The 27,728-nt window shown below is 31.6% G+C and overlaps 1 protein-coding gene across 2 annotated transcripts; it reads right to left on the reverse strand.

Annotated features, from left to right (window-relative positions):
* Positions 1-3,770: 3,770 nt before the first annotated feature.
* LOC139519520 (ATP-dependent RNA helicase DHX58-like) lies at positions 3,771-27,697 on the reverse strand. Of its 2 annotated transcripts, XM_071311638.1 has the most exons (19): positions 27,604-27,696; positions 26,064-26,200; positions 24,776-24,904; positions 23,583-23,915; positions 22,818-22,970; positions 21,144-21,278; positions 19,741-20,079; positions 18,359-18,508; positions 16,318-16,689; positions 14,172-14,353; positions 13,637-13,818; positions 12,839-13,034; positions 11,943-12,105; positions 11,173-11,268; positions 10,610-10,773; positions 9,455-9,593; positions 8,636-8,875; positions 5,548-5,715; positions 3,771-4,417 (listed from the first exon to the last, which is right to left on the reverse strand). In XM_071311638.1, the coding sequence occupies exons 2-19, from the start codon at positions 26,182-26,184 to the stop codon at positions 3,777-3,779; spliced, it is 3,903 nt and encodes a 1,300-aa protein (XP_071167739.1). In that variant the 5' UTR covers positions 26,185-26,200; positions 27,604-27,696; the 3' UTR covers positions 3,771-3,776. The 2 variants fall into 2 exon arrangements, with proteins under 2 accessions (XP_071167739.1, XP_071167740.1); XM_071311639.1 differs by lacking the exon at positions 11,173-11,268 and having other exon boundaries at positions 27,604-27,697.
* Positions 27,698-27,728: the final 31 nt, after the last annotated feature.

Consider the following 27,728-nt stretch of genomic DNA (forward strand, 5'->3'; position numbering starts at 1 on the left):
TATTTAGTTGTTTTTCTGTTGCCTACTTATCAAGTAGAACACTTCAAATCAGGTATCTGAAATAAAAAAAAGCCTGATTTTGATGAAGTGATTATTTTTATGCCCACCTACCATAAAATAGGGGCAAATATGTTTTCTGGTATGTGGGTTTGTTCATTCGTTTGTTCGTCCGTCAGTCTGTCTCGCTTCAGGTTAAAAGTTTTTGGTCAAGGTAGTTTATGATGAAGTTGAAGTCTAATCAATTTGAAACTTAGTACACATGTTCCATAAGATATGATTTTTTATCCCATTTTCACGGTCCACTGAACATAGAAAATTATAGTGCGAATGGGTGCATCTGTGTACTTTGGACACATTCTTGTTTATATAAAAAATGAATATTGAACCTACTCCTTCATATGTTGATATTTGTCAGACGACAATCTAAAGTAAGACTTGTTTGTTCACAACTTTTCCTGCAATCCATATATGATTGCCACCAATAGTATTATTATTATTATTATTATACAATATTTATATAGCGCATTATATAATTTGAAAAATTACCCTAAGCGCTTAACATGAATAAACAAAAAATAAGATACATAAGGTAAAAGCAAAATATACATAAATAGTACTGATTATTTTAAAATTTTTGTCTGTTTTGTCAAATGTAGTATCAATTGCCTCTGTGGTCATGTGACTGAGCTCACCTTGTGCATGAAAGGTCATGCATATTTATAACCTTCTAATGAGTTAAACAAGAGACTTGGAAAGTTGTATAATTATTTACGTACATTTTTTTTCCGTGCTTACTTTCAATGCATGTTTTTATATCATTTGTTTCTAATTAGTTCATGGATAAGCAAATTTTTTTTTACTTCATCTCTTAAAATAATGGAGGACAGCTTGTCACCTTTTTTTATACCACTGGCTTTCAAGTTGGTATTTTTTTGGGGTTGGCGTCCTCGTTTTTTATACGACCTTAAAAACTTGTGGCTGTTAAAAAGGTATTGATCTCTATGAAGTTGTACCACAAGGTTTTATACCACTACCGAAAGGTTGGGAGTTATTGTCCAAATTGTTTAGGAATTGGGGCCAAAAAGGGTCCAAAACCAGCATTTGGCCTTAAACTCACTTTCATTGTTCTTTAGTCAATGTTAACTTTTCATAGTTAAATCGGTTATGTAAAAATAAGATGGTATAAGACAAAACAAAAAGAAGCCTTATACATTATATAAAGCTATAAAAAACCATGACATGTTTAAAACAACCAAAGGTGTGAGGGGCTGTATAGCCAGTCAAGGTCGTTTAAAACATCCATTTTCATGTAAAACAATTCAAACAACAAAACTTGCAGCCTAATTAATGCACAAAACAGTAAATGGAAACCATACAACCACTGGGACAGGCACATAATAATGTGATAAGATTAACAAAATTCACTGAATTGGAACCTCAAAATACAGTCACATACTGGACATGGACAGGTCTCTTTGTTTAACAATATAGGTGTTAATGATATCAATGTCCTGAAAAAAGGCATGAAATATTTTTTCTGAATATATAGTAAGAATAACTGGATGCTGGTTTAACAATTTATTGATGCATAACAATGGATTTCAATTAAATAAGACATAATTTAGTGAAATAAATAATAATAGTACAACAATCATAAAAAAACAGTGAAAAAGCCATGTATATGAAACTCATAAAAGTCACAAAAACATACAAGCTACAAATTTACAACAAAACATACAAACACAATGTTCCAAACAATTATATATTTTTTATTATACATATGGCACTGTCATAATTCTTTAGTCTGCTATTGAAAATTTGCTACGAAATTTTTTCTAGTCCATCTCTTACTTCAATTCTTAAATTGGCACTGGTAGTATACAGTATAAAATCCACACCTTAAGGAAACAAGTCACTTATAACATACACTGGTAACAATACAACGTTATTAAAACGTTTAGCTGATTTTACAGAGTTATCTCCCTGAAATGTTAGGTGCCACCTTAATTGAATTACAATTACACCATTTTGTCAATAAATCAATCAACTAATCATAGCAAATGATACAACATAATTGTATGAAATGTTGACTCCAGTAGGCAAATTAGATAAATAAGTGAATGAGATATAATTCATCATTTCTTTTTACGACTGATCGTTTTTCGAAAAACTAAGGATTTTCTTACCCCAGGAGTAGATTACCTTAGCCGTATTTGGCACAACTTTTGGGAATTTTGGGTCCTCAATGCTCTTCAACTTTGTATTTGTTTGGCTTTTTAACTATTTTGATATGAGCGTCACTGATGAGTCTTATGTAGACGAAACTCGCGTCTGGCGTATAAAATTATAATCCTGGTACTTTTGATAACTATTATAGGCAGATCTTCTCCAGCAATACTGAAAAGTCATTCAACTAGACATATATTAGTTACAATTATTAAATGGTCAATATTTAAGAAAGACATAAATTCATGCTTATTGTTATATATTGTTTTAGAAGTATAGGTCACTGTACAACCTTCAACAATGAGTAAAACCAATATGGCACAGTCAGCTATGAGAAATGAAAATCAATTCAAATGAGAAAACTAATATAAATGTAGCCTGATTCATGTACAAAATAATGATTGAAAAACAAATATGATATACAGCAACAAACAATAACCACTATGTCAGTTTGGTATAATCAAGACAAAATTAACATTTAATTATTTTTCAGAGAGTTTTTTCTCCTCAAGCAGCACTAATACAAGTTTAGATATAAGATAGGTATTTTCATAAAGACTTTTTTTCTTTATAAAAATAAATGCTGTATCAATATATCATAAGTAGAAATTTCATATTCTCAGACATGCATTATGCATTATTAAAAAAGAAGGATCAGATCCAAATGAAAATTTCAACCTTTATCAATTATTTTGTGCTTTGCAAAGGCATATAACTAATTATGGACTATTCTAACAATACTCAATACCCAAAGAATGGTTGAGGAGGGATAACTCTCTTAGACATATACATGTATATGGTAACTTCAACTTGACCATAGCATATCTTTGCTTTTCTATTACAACTTTTAAAATTATTATTGTGTCCTTGCACAGACTAACAGTAGCAGACAACAAATTAACACATCATAATATAAAATTAGCTTATTTATCAATCCACTGCAAAGACTGTTAACTAAGTATATTATTGTTCAATGGTCAAAAAGATAATACTGTAAAGCTTTCACATTTCTGATGCAGTGTCCTACGGGACAAACATATAAATAACATTTATGAAAGACTGTGTTACATGTAATTATATATACATCTTATTTACATGCCTTTTGATGTAATCACATAATAAATAAAAATAAAATTTGCTATATATTTTGTATATTTATAATTAATTATAATCAATACTTTTGTTTATTATATTGGATATAAAAATTACTTCATACAAAATTATTAAAGTTAAAATGTCTATTTACAACATGACAATATTCAAAAACTTATGTGAACAACATTTTCTCTTTGGTATATGTAACAAATTGTGTGTATCTTTTATTCAGTATTTTTGCTGTTTTGATATCATTCCACTTTGAAAATTTCGTAAAAGAAAAAATAACAAAAATACTGAACTCTTAAGGAAAATTTAACACAGAACGTCCCTTATCAAATAGCAAAATCAAAAGCTCAAACACATCTATTGAAAATACACATAAGGGGTCATAAACCTAAACATGACTTGAAGATGGTACGTAGAAAAGCAACCCATGTAGGATAACATTTTGTTCAACTTTCAAAAATATACTGGACTCCCCTGGCTCTATCCAATAAATTTTGTGAAGACAATTCTAGAGGAACAAAAGGGGAATTTTTCCATTTTTTGTACACATCTGTGTTACCATGGCTATCGGATACCAAGAAGTTTTCAATTTTCAGAACTGGGAATTGTGCTTTTCTATAAATTACTATATTACCAAGATTTTTTCCACATTTCTTACAATTGACTTTACCACAACCCATTTTTATATTGTCATCTTCAAAAGTAGGTTTCGGCATCCTAATTGTATTTATATGATTCGCTATTTCTTCGCCAATCACAGCATGATGAGCAGCCTGGATCTTCTTGATGTCTTTTGACATACAGATGAATTCATTACACTTTCCACATCTCATTTCAAATTCAAAATCACCAATGATTCTTCCTCCTTTGTTTGTATTTTCCCACTCCTGTTGGATATTGGCCTCCAATTGTAAATGTTCTATTTCTTGTATAAATTTCTGTCTGTTATCATGTATAAAGTTTTGTAGATGAATAATTGCCTGATTCATTCTAGCTTCCCTCATCATGTTCAATTCTTCTTTTTCTGCTGTCATCTTTTCTTCACTGGCAATTACATAATACTTGCTTCCTTCAGCCCTCCCTCTCCCTGAAAATAAAGGGCAACAATTCAAATGTTATTTTCTTTCATAAAAATAAAAGATAGTTTCTAATGGATGAAAACAAATCTTCAGACATATCTTTAACAATTTTCAAATTAAAAAGAAGAATAAAATTGAGAATGGAAATGGGGAATCTGTCAAAGAGACAACAACCCAACCATAGAACAGACAACAGCAGAAAGTCACCAATAGGTCTTCAATGCAGCAAGAAACTCCCGCACCTGGAGGCGTCCTTCAACCAACAGTTCCCTATAGATTAATAAGAAATTTAAGAAAATGAAAAGGTGTGAGTCTTCCAAAGAAGATGTGTAAAGTTTTTTGCAGTCTCCTTATTAACAAAAAGAAACATGTATGTATGTTTTGGAATTAGAATCATTAAGATAAAAAATTTACAAATTAAATAAGTGCAGTATGTCAAGCTCTGTAGAAGAATCTATACAAGTTCGTGTAGTGGTCAGTGCATCTTACTACTAAGAGGTTCCTGGTTCTATCCCTGTTCTGAGGAGAAAATTTCAGGGACTGAATTTTTGGCTCTCCCTTGATACCTTTTGTGCTTATGGTCTTGAGAAATGATGATAGTCCATTAGAAGGGGACATTAAATGGCTGACACTTTGTTAAGAGAGAGCCATATCTCTTTGTAGATTTTGAAAAAGAGCAGACTTATGCCACTACAAGGCAGCAATCACACCCACAAAGAGGAAAGGGAGTTATATAAGTTGCAATAACTTGTTTCCCAATCCACTACAAATAAATATGTTTAAACTAAACAAGTTGGTGGAATTCTATGAAGCAATTTCCTGTCAACAAGAGTTCCAGATTATAGGTGATGATGTTGACAAAGCAAGACACAGATTAATAAAGGGTGATACATTTCTTAAAAGAATTATAAAATAAACAATTAGTATAATGCAAGAAAAATTTCAGTCAAGCTGAAAAGTTCCCAAATATATAATGAAGTTCGTAATTTAATTTACTTCTATTTTGAAAGTTAAAATCCATTTTGAAAGTCTTCACACAATTTTCTTATATATATTGTATGAACAACCATTTTAATCTTTTTCTACTGATAATGAGCATAAATCATTGTAATTATACAATAATATATAGTTATCATACCTCTAGCTTGTACCATGGCTATTTCATTTGTCACATGATCATATCTGATGACAAGGTTACATTTCTGTATATCTAATCCTTCTTCTGCTACAGATGTGGCTATAATTAGTTTATGTTTCCCTTCTTTGAAATACTGCAGTATATTGTCTTGATCATTCTTTGTCATACCTGTAGGTAATAGGATTTAACAGGCTATTATTTGAACTTGGAATTATTTTTAATTATGGAATTTGCTTAATTTCTTATTATTGAATTTTTAATAAATTCCATATTTATTCTGTACTGAAATGTTCTGTGCTGCGCACAACACTTCCTATTTACAAAGAAAATAGTATATTTTCAATAGAATGTACTGTGCGGCGCACAACACTATCTAACCAAAATACATAGTATGGAAAGTGTTATTAACCACTCAAAAGATTTTATTACCAAATAAACATGAAATTAGTTATAAATTTTAAACTCAAGAAATCAAGCAAATTCCATAATTAAAAATAATTCCAAGTTTAAATAATAGCCTGTTATTTGTATTATTTCATTATAATACATTATTCTGATTGGCTACACTGCAATCTCGCGTTATTCCTTAAGCAACTTCATTACACAATAAAATTTATCATTCATGATGACACAATAAAGTGCACAGGTAAATTAAACTAGAGGCTCTAAAGACTAAAAGAGTCTGTGTCGCTCACCTTGGTTTATGTGCATATTAAACAAAGGACACAGATGGATTCATGACAAAATTCTGTTTTGGTGATGGTGATGTGTTTGTAGATCTTACTTTACTGAACATTCTTGCTACTTACAATTTTCTCTATCTATAATAAACTTGGCCTTTAGATGCAGAAGAAAATATTTTGTGAAAATTTTAAAAAATTACCAAATTAATGAAAATTGTGAAAAATTGACTATAAATGGCAATAACTCCTTAAGGGGTCAACTGTCCATTTTGGTCATGTTGATTTATTTGTAGATCTTACTTTGCTGAACATTATTGCTGTTTACAGCTTATCTCTATCTATAACAGTATTCAAGATAATAACCGAAAACGGAAAAATTTATTTAAAATTACCAATTCGGGGGCAGCAACCCAACAAAGATTGTCTGATTCATCTAAAAATTTCAGGGCAGATAGATCTTGACTTGATAAACAATTTTACCCCATGTCAGATTTGCTCTTAATGCTTTGGTTTCAGAGTTATAAGCCAAAATCTACATTTTACCCCTATGTTCTATTTTTAGCCATGGCAGCCATCTTGGTTGGTTTGGCCAGTCACCGGACACATTTTTTTTAAACTAGATACTCCAATGGTGATTGTGGCCAAGTATGGTTAAATTTGGCCTAGTAGTTTCAGAGGAGAAGATTTTTGTAAAAGTAAACGACGATGGACGCCAATTGATGAGAAAAGCCCTTTGGGCCAGGTGAGCTTATAAAAACTTGATAAAAATCGTGTTTTCCTGATCCTAGCTAAAAAATGTTATTATAAGTATTAAACTTCTTTTTGTAACTTCATAGGGTTGTAAAAGCGTTAAACGTGCGCACATTTTTAGAATGAAGCGCTTCCACCCTTCATACAAATTGTACTTCGGTCAATGCTTATACACCCCAATGAAGATTAATACAAAAAGAAGCATTCAATTCTTAAGTATAAACAAGATTCCTACACAATAGCAAGATGTGCCCTGTACTCAATTAGCGAGTTGATAAATTTTCTCTACATGTCTTATCTAATTGGAAAGATTCATAAGAGTATCCACCATAGTGAACAAATCATTGATATCTGGGGATATACAATATTCATGATGTTCCTCTGTCTGTCCATCTATTTGTTCACAATATATTTACAATCCTTCAGGTGGATCATCTAGGAGATAGAATTATTACTTTAAGAAAAAGAAGGGAAAAAATGTTGTCACCAAAATTATTTTCTTGCAACATGTGAAAAAACAGTCAATAAAATAGTTTTACTCTACAGTTATCTCCCCCTTTCAACTTTCACTGCTAAGATAAAAAATGTTATCCAAAAACAAAATCAAATACTGAATATTTGTTTCAAATAGTCTAAACAATGCAATAAACCACTTTTAATCTAAATAGAATTACACCCTTATTGCCAATTATATGTCTCAAAATTTGCAGATTTAAGCAAATAACAACTGATTGTGTACTGCTATTTACATATAAAAGAAGGAAGTAAACAGTTCATCTACCCTAAGTCCCCTAAAAATACTTATGGATTTAAACCAAATTGTTGATACAGTGAAACCTGTATAACTTGAACCTCTTTTGGACTTTTGATTTTGTTCGGTTTTGGCCGATGTTCAGGTTTATACAACACATACAACTTGATATGACGGTGCTTTAAAACATGTTTGGTTGATACAGGTTTTCGGTTTATACAGGATTCGGTTTAGCCAGGTTTCACTGTATATGTCTTGTTAGAGTAGTGAAATTGTACAGCATATATTTTTTTGTGCATTGAGGGTTCATTGGGACAATTTTGGAATTAATTGTACAAAATCTGTTTGATGTATTAAGTGTATTTAAAAGTACATTTACCTGTGGTCTGCAACTTCTCCTCAACCCCTAAAGTGTTTAATGTGAAAGTTATATAAGAATCTTATTGAAAATTGTAATTGTGCAATATAACTTTGTTACCTACATGTTGTGTCCAGAGGGGAATTATTGAAGGGTCCAAAAAGAATAAATACAATGATTAATATAAGATACCGTGGGTTCATTAATATTCATTGGATACCAATTTTCATGGATTTCTTGGGTAAAGGTGAACAACAAAATCAAATGTTCAAAGAATGACCAATTTATTATAGGCTTGTATGCAGACCTCAACAAAACCATGAAACTAGATATCTACGAAAATTGGAAACAATGGAAAAGAAATGAAACCATAGTAACACCTGCTAAACCACAATTCCTTCCAAACTAACATTACTATGACCATCTGGCAAAATTGGATTTTTTATTTTTAAAAGATATCACAATACTGTGTATACATCTATTGACATAAAACCTGATTCCATTTTTTTTTTATCAAACCAGGAAAGAAATAATCTTACTACGTACCTCCCTTTTCTCCACTAGCCTGAGCACCAACAAACTTAACAGGATTTAAAGCTTTCAGTCCATCTGTTTCCTTCATCCAGTTTTGTATAGCTATTACCAGATCTCTTGTTTTAACAAAGACAATTCCCCTGGAATCCATATTTTCTTTGTATGTTTTTGCTATCAGGTTTCTCAAAGTGTCTAGTTTGGGATTTTGATGGTTAACATCGTTAACACAGTGGTCCATTAATACCTTGCTCTCTACAAAAAAGGAAAAAAAATCTAGATCTGTCAGCCTTACAAAAATATGATCCCATCTTTACAAAGGTATATCAAAATCTAGCAACATAATAATATCATATCATACATAAACAGTTACTGTAGTCTGATTAATGAAATTGATCAAAGAAAGGGTGTTTTGAGGGGTGGAGCCATGGAGCTTTGGATTTTGAAAGTTGCAGCAATTCTATAATTTTAATGAAAAACAAGACCAATACTGTTTATTTGCTGCATGCTATTTATTTCAGGTAACTGAAGCATTACTGATTACTGGTATTTCCTTCCATATAAGCCCCAAAAAAAGATTGATGAAAATTTTGTTTGTAGGGTGAGTGTTGTAAAATTTAAACTGTCGGCAAACAGGAAGTGGTTTCACAGCTGATTTCAAATTTTGTACACTACAACTCACAATTATCAAGATTCAGACCAAATATAAATTATTCTCTTTCATTGAAGCCAAAAAAGGTGCTTGTCTAACAAAAACGTTGTTTTTATCTTCCATTTTAGTTGTTGAAGGAAATATAGGTGCAAAAATACATGAAAAATGACAAATTAACTTACTTTTATAGAGTGTATTCATTTTGTTGTCTGTTTCATCAGCAATTATATTCTCATTGACTTTTCTCACATTATCCTCAAGAAAGTCTAAGGCATCCTTTACTCTTGCATCTTCATATATAATCAAGGCTCTGTTGTAAAGCTGAAAACAAAAATAAAAGTCATTACACATACCCCTAAATCTGCAGGGTAACCTATATGTTCTTCAAATATAAATCTATTAAATTTATTTTGTTTAAATTCCTATTTAACAGATTTTGAAAGTTAAATTTCCTGTTGTATTAATGTGTGTAAGATATTGATGCAAAAGATATTTAGCATTACTTTTAATAGGTTTTGAGCTAAGCTGACATTTTCAGCTATGCTGACCTATTTGTAAAATTCGTCTTGCTTATCCTTGTTGCTATTTACCTGTTTTTTATACTCAAAAAAGATTTTATCAAAAAATGAAATCCTGCATTTATAATTTTTTCCTTAACATAAGGCCAAATTGCTGCAAAAAATATGACCTCTAAAATTACTGGCATCTGTCATTTTGCATTAACCATAATATCTTGGTGTAAATTAGATACACACAGTTAGGCGATTGCCATTATGGATGTATCTTATACTTTAATACTATAGTTTTGCCAAGAAAAAGTAAAGAAGAGTATAAATGTCAATAACCCTATAAGGAGTGAAGTGAATCTAAATGATGTTGACAAATTAGCAGAAATTGATCATTTTTGCTATTTGAGTGTCATAATGGCTGTTTGTGCGTGGTATTGTGGTCTGTTAAGAGTGCGCTGTATAGTTTGAGTTTTCAAGGTAATTGCCCAAAACACAAAAAATGGTAAAAATTGTCTTTTGAGGACAATTACTCCTATAAGAAGTCTCTGGTTAGGAGGATATTAAGTATGGATGGAAAGCAGACAAATTAGCATATTGATCCCTGAATACCTCCTAAGTTAGCTATGTAATTATGAAACTGTTTTCTCAGAATGTCTCATCAAATTTTATGGTATGCATGCATATAGGAATGCCTATTCCTTACAGTAAGTTTCTATAACTCAACTAATCGGAAATGAACTGAAGAATTAGTGTAAGTCCTCACATTCTTCTTGAAAATGAGATATTTGTATGCTGATACATTATTATTTCATATGTTTTGACACATACATCTAGATAGGTTCTACAAGTTGTGAAGAATCTTCTAGCCTCCTGGTTGAAGACTTTAGCTGTTTGTCTCCACAAATTACTAATCCACTGAGTGTATTGGTCAGAACCTTTGACCGGTGGTGCCTTTAAAATCTTATCTTTATCTGCACCAAGACCATCAGCATCTAAAATGCGTAAACATACAAAATGTAACATAGTTTTATTATCCGGTTATCAATTGAAATAAGCAGTTCCATTTCAGTATACATGTAGAAGATGCAGTAATAGTAGTTTTTGGCTTAATCTTTTCACTGATTGAAGATATCACTTCATACACACATTAATTTGTAGGTATTGACCAAGTCAGTATATATAACATTTAATCTTCTGGGGGAGGGGAAGGGAAAGCCACACCCCCTGTATATCATATAACTGTTTGATATCTTTAAAAAATTTCAAATCATCACCATTTCACCCTATATATTCATAATCTTCTTTTACTTTTAACTGTGAAATCCTCTATATATAAAGCTACAATTCATAATTCTATATTTAAATCTAGACAACTAAAACTATCCACTTACATGCAGATTGCTTCATATACCGTTCAGTAACTTCCATGATCTTTCCTACAGCTTCTCCAAAATAGTTCTTTGTTCTACGAGCAGTGCGCTTTATCACTGAAAAAAAAAATGTAAATTTTGACAGTGTGTACCCCAACAATACTTGAAATTCAACTATTCTATTTAAATTTATTCAAAATTATATTCCTAACCTTGCACAAAAAATTATCCTCTTTGAATTTGAACAGAGTATCATTTTCATCCTGTCTTGGTCAGGATTGGTCATTGTTTACTTGTACAATACATGACTTGTGTAACATACTTTAAAAAAGTATAAAATTCATATGTTTTGTGGTATATCAAAATGTAACCGAATACAAATATCTGCTTATTAGTTTAACATTACTTGACATGAGTAAAGTTTTATCTTGAGTACTATAGAAAAAATTTCACATAACATTTCATTGCATATAAGAAAATAACCATCACTGAAAGTTAACCAATCAAATTTCTCCCCTTTTTTAACCTGTGTACAAGATTTAGTAACCATGTAACCTAAAGTTTACAAAATATTCTATAGCAACCCCAAATAAAAAAAATAATTGTGCTTTGAAATACCCAAGACATATGTTTATGACACAGAAATGTTTTACTGCAATAAAATGTAGGATTAATGACCTACAACTGTCAAATTCAAGGGAAATTTTTTTTTCGACCTATTTTCGTATGCAACCGGATGTGACGTACCATGATTTGGCGGTATTACACCTAGATGATAACATATTTCATACCTTGTTCTGGGACAATAACATACTCAGACAACTCATCAATGTTAACTCTGACAGTAGCCAGTTCTTCAGCATCCATATTAGCCATCATAGTTTTGATCCAGTCAATTGCTCCTTCGGTTGTTTTAGCCCTTCCTACTCCTACTGAAGCTGTTAAACCTACAATCTATTACATATAACATGTTTGGTTAATTCTGATTGAAAAAATGTACAATTATACTTTTTCTAGGAAAATATTTGCAAATGAATAGGGAATGTGTGCATGGGACAAAGATGATGCCCCTGCTTGCATATAATGTTATAAAGCTGCATAACTAAAGAAAGGTAAAGTAACCCTACTCAAAGACTTGGAACCCATACCAATTCATGTTCAGCTGACCACACCTAAATAAGTTTTATTTTTTAATAAGTATAAAATATATAAATATATTATTATGCCATTATTATGAGACGCGAAATTGCATTATGACATTCCAAGATGAGGGGTCAGTAGAAACCGTTGGCTTATTTAAGGACCCGAAGATAAAAGTATAAAGGTATACAAATTCATACTTGATCTGGGTTTTGTGGTAATAATAATTATCATCATTGTGTATAAGTTTCTTAACATTAAATTGAGGTTAACTTAAGACTAAGTAAGAGAATGGAAATGAAAAATTCAATAATTTTTCCATTTGTAAAGGGTCATAACTCTAGAATGGTAATCGTGACACCTCCCAATTTCACACTTGATCTGTGTTTTGTGTTAGTAATCATCATAACACTTGGTTGAGGCAAACTAAAGTAAGAGAACGGAAACCATGTTCAAGACATACAGACAAGGGTAAAACTTAATGCTCCCTCCATTAGAGTCAGTATGGTTGGGGCTTTAAAAAAATATATTAGTTTAGGTCTCTAACCATTGGTAGTTTGTTCCTTTCTGCTTCATTTTTTATTTTCTGATCCATGTAAGCCTGCATAATTCGGTTGTAGGAATGATTAGCATGGGCATGATGACATTCATCAAACACCATCAATGTAAAGTCATCAATGGTTACATCTTGTTCTATCAAGGCATTCACCAGTAGTTGTGCTGTTACTACCAAGATGTCACGTCTAAAACATTCATTTAATCATTATAAATATATATGAAGCCATGAAAACCAGCTATAAATGTGCTGTTCCTTTGCCTTTGTGTATTTTTTGGTGATTGTGTGTCATTAATGGATACCCAGTCCCCATATTCTTTATTTTTATATTACATGCATAGATTTTTTTGTTTGTTTTTTATTTCTCCTGCATAATGCATAATCCCCTTACTGACCTGTATGACAATAGTGGTATCAAACAAATAACAGAGTTTTAAACATAATAAAAAGGTCAGTTGTATGGAGTTCCTTTGATCACCTTAACCCTGTAGGAGTCAGCATATCCAAAGTTTGGGAGTGTGAGGAGTTGTTATCCTCTGTTGCTGTGTGTTAGTTTTTTTATTTTTATAACAATTAAGCAGATCCTGCTGCAAATTATTTCAATTTTTCATATGGGACCTTTTATAGCATTCAATGGTATATGTTTTGTTATTTATTGAAGGCCATAAAAAGACCTTTATTTGTGTTTACATTTCTGTCTGTAGGTCTCTGGTTGAAAGTTGTCTCTTCTCTCATTGGTAATCATACAACATCTACCTTTTTTAATATATACATGTACATAACACATACTTTGCAAGCCATTCTGAGAAACTTTTTTGTCTTTCATTCCTCTGTGTTTCTCCAGTGATTAATTTAACTTTACAAGGTAAGTACTTTATACACATCTTTGCTTGTTGCTGGGCTAGTGCTCCTTGTTCAACCAAAAAAATAACCTTAGGGTGACGTCTTGCTCTGACCTGATTCATATGCTCCTGAAATGTAAGTTATGTTATCCTTTATCTATTTTTAATTTTTGTGGTCTATTTTCTCTATTCTTTATATTCTTAGCCCATTATTCTCTGAGTATTCTGTCAACCCCCATCCACACCTTTATGTATTTAATTCTTAATTTTAAGCTTTGAAATGTATCAAATCAATCTTGTGTTACTCTACTCAATCCAATTCAATGAAAAAACTTTCATTGTTAATATCAATATTTAGGTTAACTTATTAACTCAAGAGTTATGAATCATTTAAATTTCATTAATCAGATACAGGATTTGATTCAGAAAATGAACAATTGAAATTTTATGTGATTTATATATTACAAGATATCTCTCCATACCAGCATGATTTTGAGGGCCACATGTGTTTTGCCACTACCAGTAGGTGCCACAATAATACAATTTTTGCCCTGTAATCCTGGGGCTGCCAGCTCTTTCTGATAACTCCTCAAGGTTAATAGTTCTGGTGGTTGACTTGGTCCATCATCCTCAGAATCAGAGTCAATTTTCATGTCCTCAAAAACTGAAAAATTAAATGGAACTATTTAAAAAAATGCACAGTGTTAAGGGCCAAGTTAACTTTTCCAAAAAACTTATAATTAATTTTTTTCTGTTAATGTACTGATTTTTGTCACGGAAAGATACCCATATCCTTTATGTTTTTAGAATCATATTCAAAACAGTGTCGTCCTGGCCATTGATTGACGACCTAAATTATCCCATTGACTGGGACAGATAAGGTGAACGTTTGTCGGTAACAATCACTGCTCACTATGTACTTGTAAAAGACACTGAATCTGTGGGGTCACCAAAGGTTCTCAACACCTAAATAAAGCAATTCGAAAAACGAATCCGGAATAATATGATGTGTTGATTTATATTAATAATATAAATCAAAACATAATTTTTCGAATTATTTTATTATTAAAGGCGTTAAGAACCTTTGGTGACCTCACAGTTCAAATTCTATAATAAGTAAGAAGTGAGCAATGGTCTTTACAGACAAACGTTCACCTAATCTGTCCCAGTCAGGGATGATTCCAGGTGTTTTCGGATGGGTCCCTTGACCATTTAATTGGGAATTTTCATCCTAATTGGGAATTTTTTATGCATAACTTTTAAGATGAAATAATTAACATTCTGTTCCTGTAAAAACGGAAAATTTATATTAAGTTTCACCTGTAGACTGCTGTAATAAGTTGTAACATTTTGAATAATCCTGGACGGGATACTGATTATGATATACTGGTAGATGATTACCAAATCGCTTAACAGTTATTGGATTGAGACCAGGGAAGTTGTTACATGAAGTTTATTGCACATGATGCACTATCTTCTCTTAGCTATGGTATAAATCTAGGCCTTTTACATATAAAACAGCTAACATAAACCACTGAAAAAGATCATCCATTTGGGTAATTTTTTCAACAGCAGGTCATCTTTATAAATTAACCTTGATTCAAATGGATTTCAAATTGAACAGGTCAATTGTTGAATTCAGAAAATTGATTACAAAAGTTCAAGTACTTATTGGATAAGATTTGTTTGTGATTTTTGCTTTCTGTTTAATATGTAGGAGGTTCCCATAGTTTTACTTTAGGTGTAGGAAATTAGAGCATTGAACCATTGTGTTTAAATATTATTATGTTTTGTATCATCTTCAGACTTCACAACTTGTGAGAAACTGAATTCCATGATGTTGACACCCATTTCATGAATGATCTCTCATCCACATGTATTTTCAAAAACGCTGAAACGTTTGTCTTTTGAGGAAGTAGAGCCTGACAAAATATAAATTAATTTCTTTTACAAAAAAAAGTTTTCATCATATTATATAACCGGCTCTGCTGGGCGATCTCCTTTAATGAGATCGGCACTCATTTAGATTTATTCAATATTGTTATATCTAAATTGGAATTTTGCTCTCTGCCGAGGTCTGCTTCAATGAGACCCATTTTGACAAAAAGCATCTTTTTATCGACCTGCTGGGCGATCTGCTTTTACGAGATCAAATACTCCCATTACATTTCCATCGGCTGCTAAAATCGTTTACCATATGTTGACATAACTAAATCGTTGTTAATAAAACGCGAACGTTGACAGCATGCTCATTCGGATTTTAAAACGCTTTGATGACAAACTATGAAAAATTATAGATGCCTAAATCGGTGACGGAAACATTTCCGAAAATATCGATTTTTCATTTTTTTTTCTGAATTGGGAATTTCAATTCACATTATTTTTTTGGGGGCCGCTCGCCGATTTTAGGGCCGTTAAGCGGCCCTAAACTTTATAGTGGAATCATCCCTGCCAGTCAATGGGATAATTTAGGTCGTCAATCAATCGCCAGGACCACACTGTTTTGAATATGATTCTATTACTGTATAGGTATACTTAAAAAATAATGAATACGATCAGAATTATTGGTAGATAAAAAAAAAGGGGGGGACTACTTGTATCTGTATTTAGAAAAATATGTTTGTTTACCATTTACAGGAATGTTTTGCTCTGGTTCCCCGTTAACTTCCATTTCTAGGTTCCTTTTCACATCCTGTAGCATGATTGAGTCTGGTTGAACATATTCCTCATCTGTTGGCTGGGGTTCATTAACAGATGTCTCTGGTACAAAAGAAAGGTTCTGACCTATTTGACCTCTCCTTGCAGGAACTGGCAGTTGGATCTGAGAGGTCCTTGCTAATTGTTTTTCTCTGGTAATTTCATCATGTTCATCATTCAAAGGGTTATTATCATCAATAGACAATTCCATCATTGTAGATCTGTGTATATAGTGTCCATCATCTTGTTCCAGTCTGTCATTTGAACTCAGGTTGTTATTGGATATTCTTGGATTTTCCGAATCTATAAATGAAATTATCAGTAAATGATTTTATTTTTGAAGGTATCTTTTCAAAGTTAAGAAAAGAATTTATTTTTGGGCGGTGAACCCCCTACAAAAATAAGCATGTAAAGCAACAGATCAAAACTAGATACCATTGAGATGGGAGCCATCTCTGTGGGCCCCGCTGTCAATAACGTAGGGTAAATAAGTTGTATGGATAATCTGATATGAAGCATTATTTGAAGTTATTACATAGTCTCGTGTGTGATTTTATTCTAAGATTTTAAGTTAAAACTGATAAATATTCTCAACTTACTTTCATAGTATAATAGTGATATGACTGCATGATGTGATGGTTAAAATGGATGTCAAGTATAATATTTGAAATCATAACGGTTCTCAAGATTATAGAGCGGACACGATCTTCACCACAGGACACGGGGTTGTCAACTGAAACCAAAGTTTTTTTTACCTTGACCTTTGACCTAGGAAATTGTACATACATCATGACACGCCCTCTGGTGGTGGTTAAAATGGATGTCAAGTATAAACTTTGAAATCATAACGGTTATCTAGATATGGAGCGGACACGATCTTCACCACAGGACACGGGGTTGTCAACTGAAACCAAAGTTTTTGACCTTGACCTTTGACCTAGGAAGTTGTAAATACATCATGATACACCCTCTGGTGTTGGTTAATAAACATGTTAAGTATTAAGTATAAAATCATAACGGTTATCTAGATATGGAGGGGACATGATCTTCACCACAGGACACAGGGTTGTCAACTGAAACCAAAGTTTTTTACCTTGACCTTTGACCTAGGAAGTTGTACATACATCACGACACGCCCTCTGGTGGTGGTTAATAAACATGTTAAGTATAAAGTATGAAATCATAATGGTTCTCTAGATATGGATCGGACACAAAGTTAAAGTGTTACGGAGGGACTGACAGACAGATGGACGGACGGACAGACTGATCACTATAGGGCGACCTGCCTGAAGGCGGGGCCCTAATGAATATATAAGTCAATCATTGGCTTCTTAAAGTTACCAGATACAGCAATCCTCCTGTCTACCCAAGTAAACTTTACAAGTTGGAAAAATAATCTGAATTTCAATTTTAATATTGCATTCTTCAAATGCTTTTTAAAGTACACACCCATGGTAAAATACAAACATGCTGATGTGTCAGCTTATCAGCAACATCATGAATTGTTTTGGCTGTTACAAGCTTACTCCCACATCATAATCTGTTTATGAATAAGTTACCCAAGGTTAGAATGATGAAATGACATTAGAATATAAGCATTTCATGGAAAAATGCACAAATGTGAAACTGAAAGTTGTGAAATGACAAGACATGAAGACATAAACAAACAAAGATATCAATTTGTAAAAAGCCAAGTTTCTTAAATATAAAAGTAAGATCACTATTTAAATTCCTCAAAACTTGTATGCACTTTTAAATTGTTTAAGGAAATCTTTAAGCATATCACTTATTCAGTTTTCTTTGTCTTTTACATCAATTTAAACAGCATGTTCAATTATATGCAATATTAGAATATTTCCCTTCACCTAGTAGAGCACTTCAATCCAATTAGTAGAGAAATAATTCATGTGAGCTTGAATTATTTTAAATCTAAATTTTATGAGATAAACCAATCAAATATAAAGATACTAACAAGACTTATAGTCTTCCTGAATTTCTGACTCTTGGAATTTAGATGGCAGTGTTTTCGTCAAGTTTCCTTTCTCCATATTAATACAAAAACTTTGATCAGCATAATACTTAGCATTGTCCGACATCTTATGCTGATGCTTGTGGTTCAACCCTGAAAATATATTTTAATTTGTAATGCATTTCGTTAAATCAAAATCAAAAGTTGAAAGTATCAAGAACTTGGAATGTGTCTTTGCAGGATTCCTAATTTTTTTTATTAATTAAATAAGCATTTGATTATTGATTGATTCCTTTTAAAATTAGTTAATAGACTATTCTTGAATTAATTCACAAACATTTTGATATACAGATACATTGAAATTTTAATAAAAACATGAACTTTCAGTGTATTTTAACTGCCATTTTTTTAATATTGGTTGCCAACTGAAATCTTTGGGCGTTACATCATACTTAATTCATTTATTTTAGTGGGTACCAACTTTGGTGGATTGAGAAAAACTTGCATTTTCATGGATATTTGATTTCATGGTTTAGCAAGAGTCTGCATAGTTATCTATAGCAAATTTGTAATTCGTTGGACATTAGAATTTGTGGTTCTGGGCCACGAAAATTGGTGTCCAATGACTTAAAATGAATCCACAGTACATAACTTTAATAAAATAAGGATATACATCATTCAAACAGAAATGTATGTACCGACAACATATAGGTTTTTTTAAAGAAAAATCTATGGAGTATATTTTGAAATTTTATGATTCACCTATTTTGAAAGAATCAAATCAGTAGTATTTCAGAAATCAAAAAAGATAAATGCGTTATTTTTTCAATTTTCAATAATCTTTCAATGAGCTAAAGCTGTATGCCAAATTTTATCAAAATCTGTGACATAGCCTATTTACTGTAACTTGATCTTAAAATATAACAATTCTGCTGAAAAGTGATTGAACAACTTTGTTGACAGGAGATTTGCCAATATTTCATCTTTAAAAATTTGATACTTAACTTTAAGGAAAGAAAATACATTGTTATATTTTATTCTGTTTACATAATTATTTCTAAAACTTGAATACCTTCAGTAATAGTTCAACAAAATTTTAAAATTGTTTCTTTGAAGTCTATATGCATGGTTTGCTGAATAATAATTTTAGAAAAATTGTATTTATTGATCGAATTATGTAACCAGAATTTGTATTGTTTATTTATTTATTCCACAGAAATGTCAACAGAACCATGTTGGTTAAATAAACACATTTTAGCATGCTGCTATGTGTAAAACTTGTGTTTTTTTTCTAATCATACAACAAGTGCTTCTTCATAATTTGTAGTAATCAAACACTTTTCATTTTAAAATAATTTTAAATCTACTAGTAGGAACAAACGTACGTTTCCATTCATCTGAATCAACCTCTGCTACAACTTCATCCCATCCATTTAAAAAGAGAATCTCCATAAATTTGGGATACCACTGAAGATTCCGTCGTGGAATGCTGATTAACAAAAGGAATGCTGCACTTGTGTCACCTCTATATTGCTCTTCTTTGTTAATTTCTTCTGATTCCTGTTCACTTATTAGCTTCGCATTACACAAGTCATGTAATAGGCGACTTGGAATTATTTTACCCACAATTTTTTTGGTAAAAATATTAATCATATTCTGCCATGTTGTAAGTTCGGTAAAATTTACATCTTTACCTTCAATTGCCCTTATTATCCATTCATAATCTACAAAACAAGTTCAATACAAATACAAAACAAAATGATAAAAAGTGAACATTAAGATACAATAATTATTGAAATACAAATTTTTACACGAAATAAATGGAGAATGTGACTATAGGCAAAACTGGTGTCCCTGCTTGTTTTAAAATATGCATAAGTCAACTTCCACATACAGAAGAAGGATTCACAAAGTTAAGACCTTTTTGTGATTATAAGCATTGTTTATCAGTTTAATTACATTTGGTTGAGGCAAAATAAAGTTGGAGAACTGAAAGGACAGATTTAGCATTTTTTTCATTTATAAATGTGCATAACTCAAGAGAGGTCAAACTTGATGTCTTTCGTGGTAAAAAGCATTGTGTATAGCTTTTATAACATTTGCTTGCGGCTGAAACACAAGTTGGATAATGGATGAAAAATTCATCAATTCTTATGATTATGTTTATATTGAAAGTGTTTCAATCGGAATGATATCAGTAGTTACAGCATTGCCTTCAACATCTTTTCTATTGCCCATCAGTCATAGCTGCCTTGTAATTAAATTAACGGTAACAATTTTCTTGTACCAGATGCGCATTTCGACAATACATGTCTCTTCAGTGATGCTCGTGGTCAAAATATTTGAAAATCCAAAGCTTATATAAAAGATGAAGAGCTATAATCAAAAAGGTCCAAAAGGTATAGCCAAATATAGCTTTGCATGAGGGAGATACATTCCTTAATTTAAAATCATTTATAATATTTTGTAACAGCAAATTTTAATAACACAAAAAAATCCGTATTTTCATGCCATGTGCATGGGTCACAACATATGAAAGATTAGTATGACTGTGAAAAATAGTTCTGCTATATCAGTATTATTTATGAAAAAAACTTGAGTGACTGTGAATAATTTGTAGTGATACATCAGCTGTCTGAGTATATAACCAAAACATTTTAAGCTTATATGCTGCTCTAAGAAAAGGACAATTCACAATTAGAAAACTAAAATGCCATATTTTTTCAAAAGCTTTGGCCTTAAACTTGTCAGGAATTATTATAAAATTATACATCTATAGATGACCTACCTGCTTCAACAAGGGCAGCTCTGAATGCTGTCCACTTCCCAGGAGAATCTTTCTCATCAAATTTATCCAGCAGTAATATCATAGCTTCTTCTGAAGTCTTATTTCTCTCTGTCAGTCTTATAGTCCTCTTTTCATCTAAAGTTAAATATACTTCAAAGCTAGTTTTTAACAACACAAAAAATAGATCTCCCTGCAATAATACCTGCCTTGGTGGTATGCTAGCCCTCAGTGTGGGAAGTTGTAAGTTTGATAGCTGGCAGATTTTAACATAAGATATCATTAATATATATGTATATATTCATGCAAGAAATAGATAACAGGACAAAACCATAAGAGAAAAGTTATTTGTACAGTGTAATCTGTCTAACCAGACACCTGAGTATTCAAACATCCTGCTTTAAGGGCATAGGTTACAGTTACAGGGGAGGTAATGACATTGCTAACATAAAATGTTATTTTGGCCATGTCAAACTGTGACATATAGGGACAAGATGCACTTTTTGACTAATTTTTATTATTCAAACTGATTGAACTTATAAACGAGTCCATGGACCCCTCTTTTTTAAAATGACATTGGGTTTGATAATGTATGGAGATTATATGTTCTAAATTTCATGAAAAAGTCGATGATGCAATTTTTTATAATTTGATAAATTTACAGCAAAAAATTACGTTTTTTTCTACATTCATGAACATTTGATAAATTTTAGTTATTTCTATACAAAATATTTCAAAACTTTATATGATACTTATTTAAAAGAAAACTTATAAATAATTTTACAAAAAACAGATTTTGTTTATATTTTAAAACACAAAGTTATGCATTTCTGTCGGGAAAAAAAATACTTCCACAATTCTGAATTTTGAGTAAATATCTTAAATTTCGACCTCATTTTACTCAAAAAGAAGCACATGAAGGTATATTTTTTATTACATATTTAATTTAAGCAGGTAAAACATTAGCCTATATATCTTAAAGGGACAAAATTCTCAAAGTCAGAAATAAACAGTTGGCTATGCCCTTAACCGACACATTTTAATGGTCCCTAATATGCCTATCATTGCAGAAAAAACCTCAGTAATCAGCCACCCTGTTTTATCTGATATTTTTTTCTGGTTCCCCAGTGTGTCCAATTACACAAGTTACACTGTTTATGTTCATATAATACAGAAAAATGTGACAAATAAATTAAATTAAAAGAAAATAAAACAAGAATGTGCTCATAGTACAAGGATGCCCCAATAGAAATATCATATCATAAGGGAACATGTCTACTGTGTTTCAAGTTGATTGGACTTCAACCTCATCAAAAACTACCTCGACCAAATACTTTAACCAAAAACTTTAACCTGAAGCAGAACAGACGGACCAACAGATGAACAAACAATGAACAGAGGAACCAATGAATAAACAGACGAACAAACGAATAAGCAGACGACTGGACGCACAGACAAGAATACATAATGCCAATAAATGGGACATAAAAATGTTCTGAATTAGGAAAAAAGGGGTGCACATAAATATATTGGCCTGTCCCCAAATACCCATGTTAATAAGGATGAAAACAATATGTTACAAGTGGATGCATTACATGGTATGGTAGGTACTAAACGCAATTATAAATCAATTGTTTACACACACAGTGTATATTTGATTTGTAAACTAATTCTTACCTATGCTGAACACAGATGTCAGGTTTATGAGGATTTCTGAGGCTTTAACAGAACTTATCAAATGATTGTAAAATAATTCCATGATAAGTTTTCTCCAATGATCATCAAATGCATAACCTTCTGGTTTTGTTTCCCCAACAGCCCCACAGTCATCTAAAACAGAAAGTAATTGAAGATTTAATAAATAACAGTGAAAAATTCAATGAAGGAAAGGCTTGAATAAAAGAGTATTTTTTCTTAAAATTGTGAACTATAACGCATTAAGGACTCTTCTTACTGCAATGGTAGTTGAGATTTTCCAGAATTAAATGATGAATTTAGGAACACATGGTTAATCCAGTTAAAAAATATTTGCCTTTCATTGGAAATTCAACCAAGTACAGACAATAAATCTTTTGAATTGTAAATTTAACAAAAAATTGGTATGCACTGGACTGATTACCCCCCCCCCCCCCCCCCCCAAAGAACCAGAGATCAGCCCTCAGTTTTTTTGGTGGGGTTCCTGTTGCTTGATCATTACTTTTCTATCATGTGTTTTGTAAACTGTTGTTTACCTTATGGTATTTCTCTTTTTGACATGGTGTTGTCAATTTATTTTGACTAATGAACTTGAATGTTCCTTTCTTATTATGTACGAAATAAAATTTTGAAAAACACACCAAAATATAGCAAAATGTCAAGAGTGAAACATCTAAATTCTACACAAAATAAACTGCCGGAAACTTTTAAAGCTACTAAAACAGATGTCTATGACTGATTTATCACCTTGAGATATTGAGTCTTGCTTCATTCTCTTGACAGCCTCTTGGTGCCCTGCTTCACATAAACATGTAAGGAATTCATCATACCACTCATCAGGAGGCGGAGTTACAATCCTGTCAATCAATACTATTAATGCTGCCTTTTCCTCTTGATTTAAACATTCTGTTCCTATGTCTTGTACATCTGCTTCGGTTAATAAACCATGATTTTTTGCAATTTGAGATAATGGTTGAGTCTTTATGTCAACTTTATAAAGACAATTTACTATCTTTTTCATTTGTTCCTGTACTGTTAAACTGTGTTCTTTTTCTAACACCTTTGGCAAAAATATAAAACCTGCAAGTCATAAACATAAAGTCATTAAAAAAACACAAGGACATAGCAGACTAGGATGCCATATGAATAGTTATCCCCACAATCTAGCAAACTTTATCTAGAATTTTTCATACATTATACAGGGGGTCTCATTGAGAGGGGGGTCTGATCTTAGATCCCCCTTATTGATTTGTACTCATCCTATATCCCGCTTATCATTGTTATAATAGTGCTTGTAATTTCATGTGTCCTCCTCCCAAACTCTGTATCCCATTTACACACAATATAACTAGAATTTTCATGTGTCAAACTTGGTACAAAATAATCGTCCAATCCTACATAACTCTAATTGAACCCCACAAGTCTAATAACATTGTATTTTCATTGACAAAGATCTCATATACATCATTCATTTGAGTATGCATTGATGTTCAGTGGTTGTCCTTTGTTTATGTGGTTCTAATGTTTATCTCCTTTCTCCTTTTTTATACAGATTAGACCGTTGGTTTTACACAAGTAATTTTTGGGGCCATTTATAGCTTGCTGTTCAGTGTGAGCCTAGGCTCTGTGTTGAAGACCGTACCTAACTTTGACCGCTATAATGGTTTAAATTGTGACTTTGATGGAGAGTTGTCTCATTCAGCAGTCTGCACCAAAAACTTTTTCAACTACTAGTCCGAAGACCAATATTTTGACATTTTTCTTATTGGTCAAAACAAAGATTTGCAAATACTTCCTAGTCCGAATGAAATTTCACTAGTCTGGGGCATCGGACTAGTGGCTAACCATGCAGACTGTTCAGGTAATATATATATCACATCTTCCTATATCTATTGGTACCAATTTGTGAATTTTGAATAATTAAACTTTGATTAACTCACCTATATTTTCCAAAACCTCATTAAGTGTATTCCATTTACCCTCATCCTGGCTTTGGACAAACAGATCTAATAACTTCTTAACCTTTTCAGTCTCTCCATCTTTACTGATTTTCACTTCTTTCACCAATTCTGGAAAATCACATATCTATTTATAAGAATTGATTACTGGTACAATGTAGCACAATGTAATTTGAGATCAATATATATGTATAGCTATGAGATCTAAGCCTGTAAATTTTACCTTTTGCATGATATATATATCAAGTTGTAAAATGCCAAAAATAAATGCTTACATATCATCCAGTGAAAAAAAGGCCATTATCATGTTTTAAGTTACGCTGCCTGAGACCTCTTAATTGCCAAATTATTTTTGACATATCTGTACAAATAACTTGTGAAAATATTGAATTACGAGTTTGCCGAAAGTTTGGAATCATTTCATAATTTCAAGATAATCCTATAAAGTGCTGTCACTATGAATTTGCCCATTATATTTAAAAATAAAAAAGTGCTGCTTTAATTTCTTAAAATGTCAATTAATTGGCACCAAGAAGCTTCTTCTTTTCTTAATATTCATTTACAAAACAAAACATTAATAATGTCCTGATTAAACACTAATATCTTATAGTAACTGCATGGTATTAGCGATTAGTGATTTTTCTTGTCAAGCCTGTCTACCTCAAAATATCCTTTATTCATGGCTGGAATTGCCATTTCGTATACAATTTTAAGTTTATTGTTTATTTTGTAACATATGTATCTAGCAATCCATTTTGGGTTTCTCAACTTGAAATGAAAAACTGATTTATGAATCAGAATCCCAAAAGGGATATATATAGTTCATCTTGGTTCTTCCCATGGGCTTAGTCCTATAACATATGACTTTGCATTCTTATTCAATTTTTAACGTTTTTATACTGATATTTTCATTTTTTATTTTTTTTGGAATGCGGGTGCACACTGATAGTAAAAAAAAATATCAGAACAGTAAATAGAAATAAAGTAAATAATGCCCCCCGACGTCATGTGTTATAGGACTATCCCTGATCTTTATTTTGTAGTTTTGTTATGAACCAAACTACCTCCCTGGTTGTTAATGTCTGTCAATTGTTTATTAATTGGTCAATATACTTAATATAATGAAGTAATACACATAATACCTGTACTGGTACATATATGATCATATATTCCCAACTATCATCATAAATTTTTTGTACAACAAAAACACAACTTGAAATATATTAGATTTCTATTTTGTTATCTCATATTTTCGATATAAACAACATACCATCATTAAGAATTTTCTTCACCTTAGAAGAAGCTATTTCTGCTGATGAAAGAATCTGCGTCAAAATTGGAGAAAATATAGAAACGGTGTCACTGCCTTTTTCATTCATCGACGTCGCCATCTTTTTATCATGTTTTCTGAAAATCAAAATAGGAAAATACCTTTTCTAAAAATAGAAAGTGAAAGTGGAAAGTAATTGTTTACGGGAAATCTTAAGATTATTTTGTGTTCCTTAATTTTGAAAATATTTCACAGCCTTTATGCTACATAGACAAATTTTGCTCGCGTGAAATCACATGATTGTGAAACTTGACGAGCATACGTACGTAAAACTCACGTCCACATTTTCACGTGAATTTGAGATTCACTAGATTAACACCAGAAACTTTGCATGTGAAATTTCACGTCAGATTTACCTTCAAAAGAGTTTTTTGTTAATTTGTTTTTTAAAGATTTTAGTTTTTTTTTCTAATTTGCTTGATATGATATGACTGAATCAGGACTATATTTTGAAAATTCAGGCGAATTTCACGCGAGCTTCACATGATCGAGCACCATCATGGGAAACTCACGTTAATCAGTTCACGTTAACGTGACATTCGCGTTAATCTCAATGAACGCGTGTGAATATATGTCAAGATTTTGGCAATTGTAAATTCCAAAGTCGACAGAAAAAAAAAAACAGAAAAAAATAATCAAAGCTATATAATTTATAGCACTATGTGACGTTTTGTCCTATGCTGCTTTACCCAAACCACATACTTTTTTTTTAATACAAATTAAATATTTAAATGCCGATTGAGGAAACCGACGATTTTCTATCGATTCTAATAAAATATTGCTTCAGCCGGTACGAAAGTTCGAATTAAAGGCAATCGAGTTGAGATGACCTAGTCTAGCTGTTTATCACTATTTTACCAACGACGACGTTGTTAATTTTATTGTCAACGGGACGTGCGCCTTTGGTTTCTATCGATATTTTTTCAAATCAATCTACTGTGCAGGGAAAGGAAATTATCAGTCAGTATGATCAAACGAAAGCTTCGTAAACTAGCGATAATATCATATCATATATAGACTACATATATACCGACTTCAAAAGTTTGGGTTTTCCCCCCTTTTTTCCACTCGACTTTTCACTTTCTGATGTCTGCCCCCTCCCCAAACTATCCAGTCTACTTCTACGCCACTACGAAAAACAAAATATTTAAATCTTTCCTTCCTGTAGTATTTATATATAATCATTTCCCCCTTTTTATTAATTTTTACCCTTATTCTCTATTTTTTATATTTCAACATTTAATTTACCTTCCTTTTCCAGAAGCTAGTAATTTGTGTTCAAATTGATTGTTATTTATTTTTGTTCCTGAAAATGCATAAAAGTTTTCCTATTTGACGTTAAGCAAACAACAAATCTAACAAACACTATGGTAGATATTTATAATATTCATATCAATTTATTGTTTTCGTTAGTACTACAATGTATAATTAAACGCTTTAATTGCATACATTTGATAAAAATTAGAATTCAAAAACTTACTCTTAACAGCTGTATCAGTTGTTCACTATTTATTTTATTTTAGTAGCAGATCATCTAAAAAATAGTTTGTCTGGAAAACAACTGAAAATTTACTTCTTGGTTTTCCACGCTCCAAATATAAATAG

This window comes from Mytilus edulis, chromosome 4 (assembly GCF_963676685.1).
Source record: "Mytilus edulis chromosome 4, xbMytEdul2.2, whole genome shotgun sequence".
NCBI lineage: Eukaryota > Metazoa > Mollusca > Bivalvia > Mytilida > Mytilidae > Mytilus > Mytilus edulis.

Bases quoted from the DNA above. Each gene is read 5' to 3' on its own strand.
- LOC139519520 (XM_071311638.1), bottom strand. From the start codon at position 26,184: ATGGCGACGTCGATGAATGAAAAAGGCAGTGACACCGTTTCTATATTT. The intron at 23,916-24,775 runs GTGAGTTAATCA...TATGACTTGCAG, and splicing joins TGAGGTTTTGGAAAATATAG to GTTTTATATTTTTGCCAAAG. The intron at 4,418-5,547 runs GTATGATAACTA...CTTTATTTTCAG, and splicing joins AGCCATGGTACAAGCTAGAG to GGAGAGGGAGGGCTGAAGGA.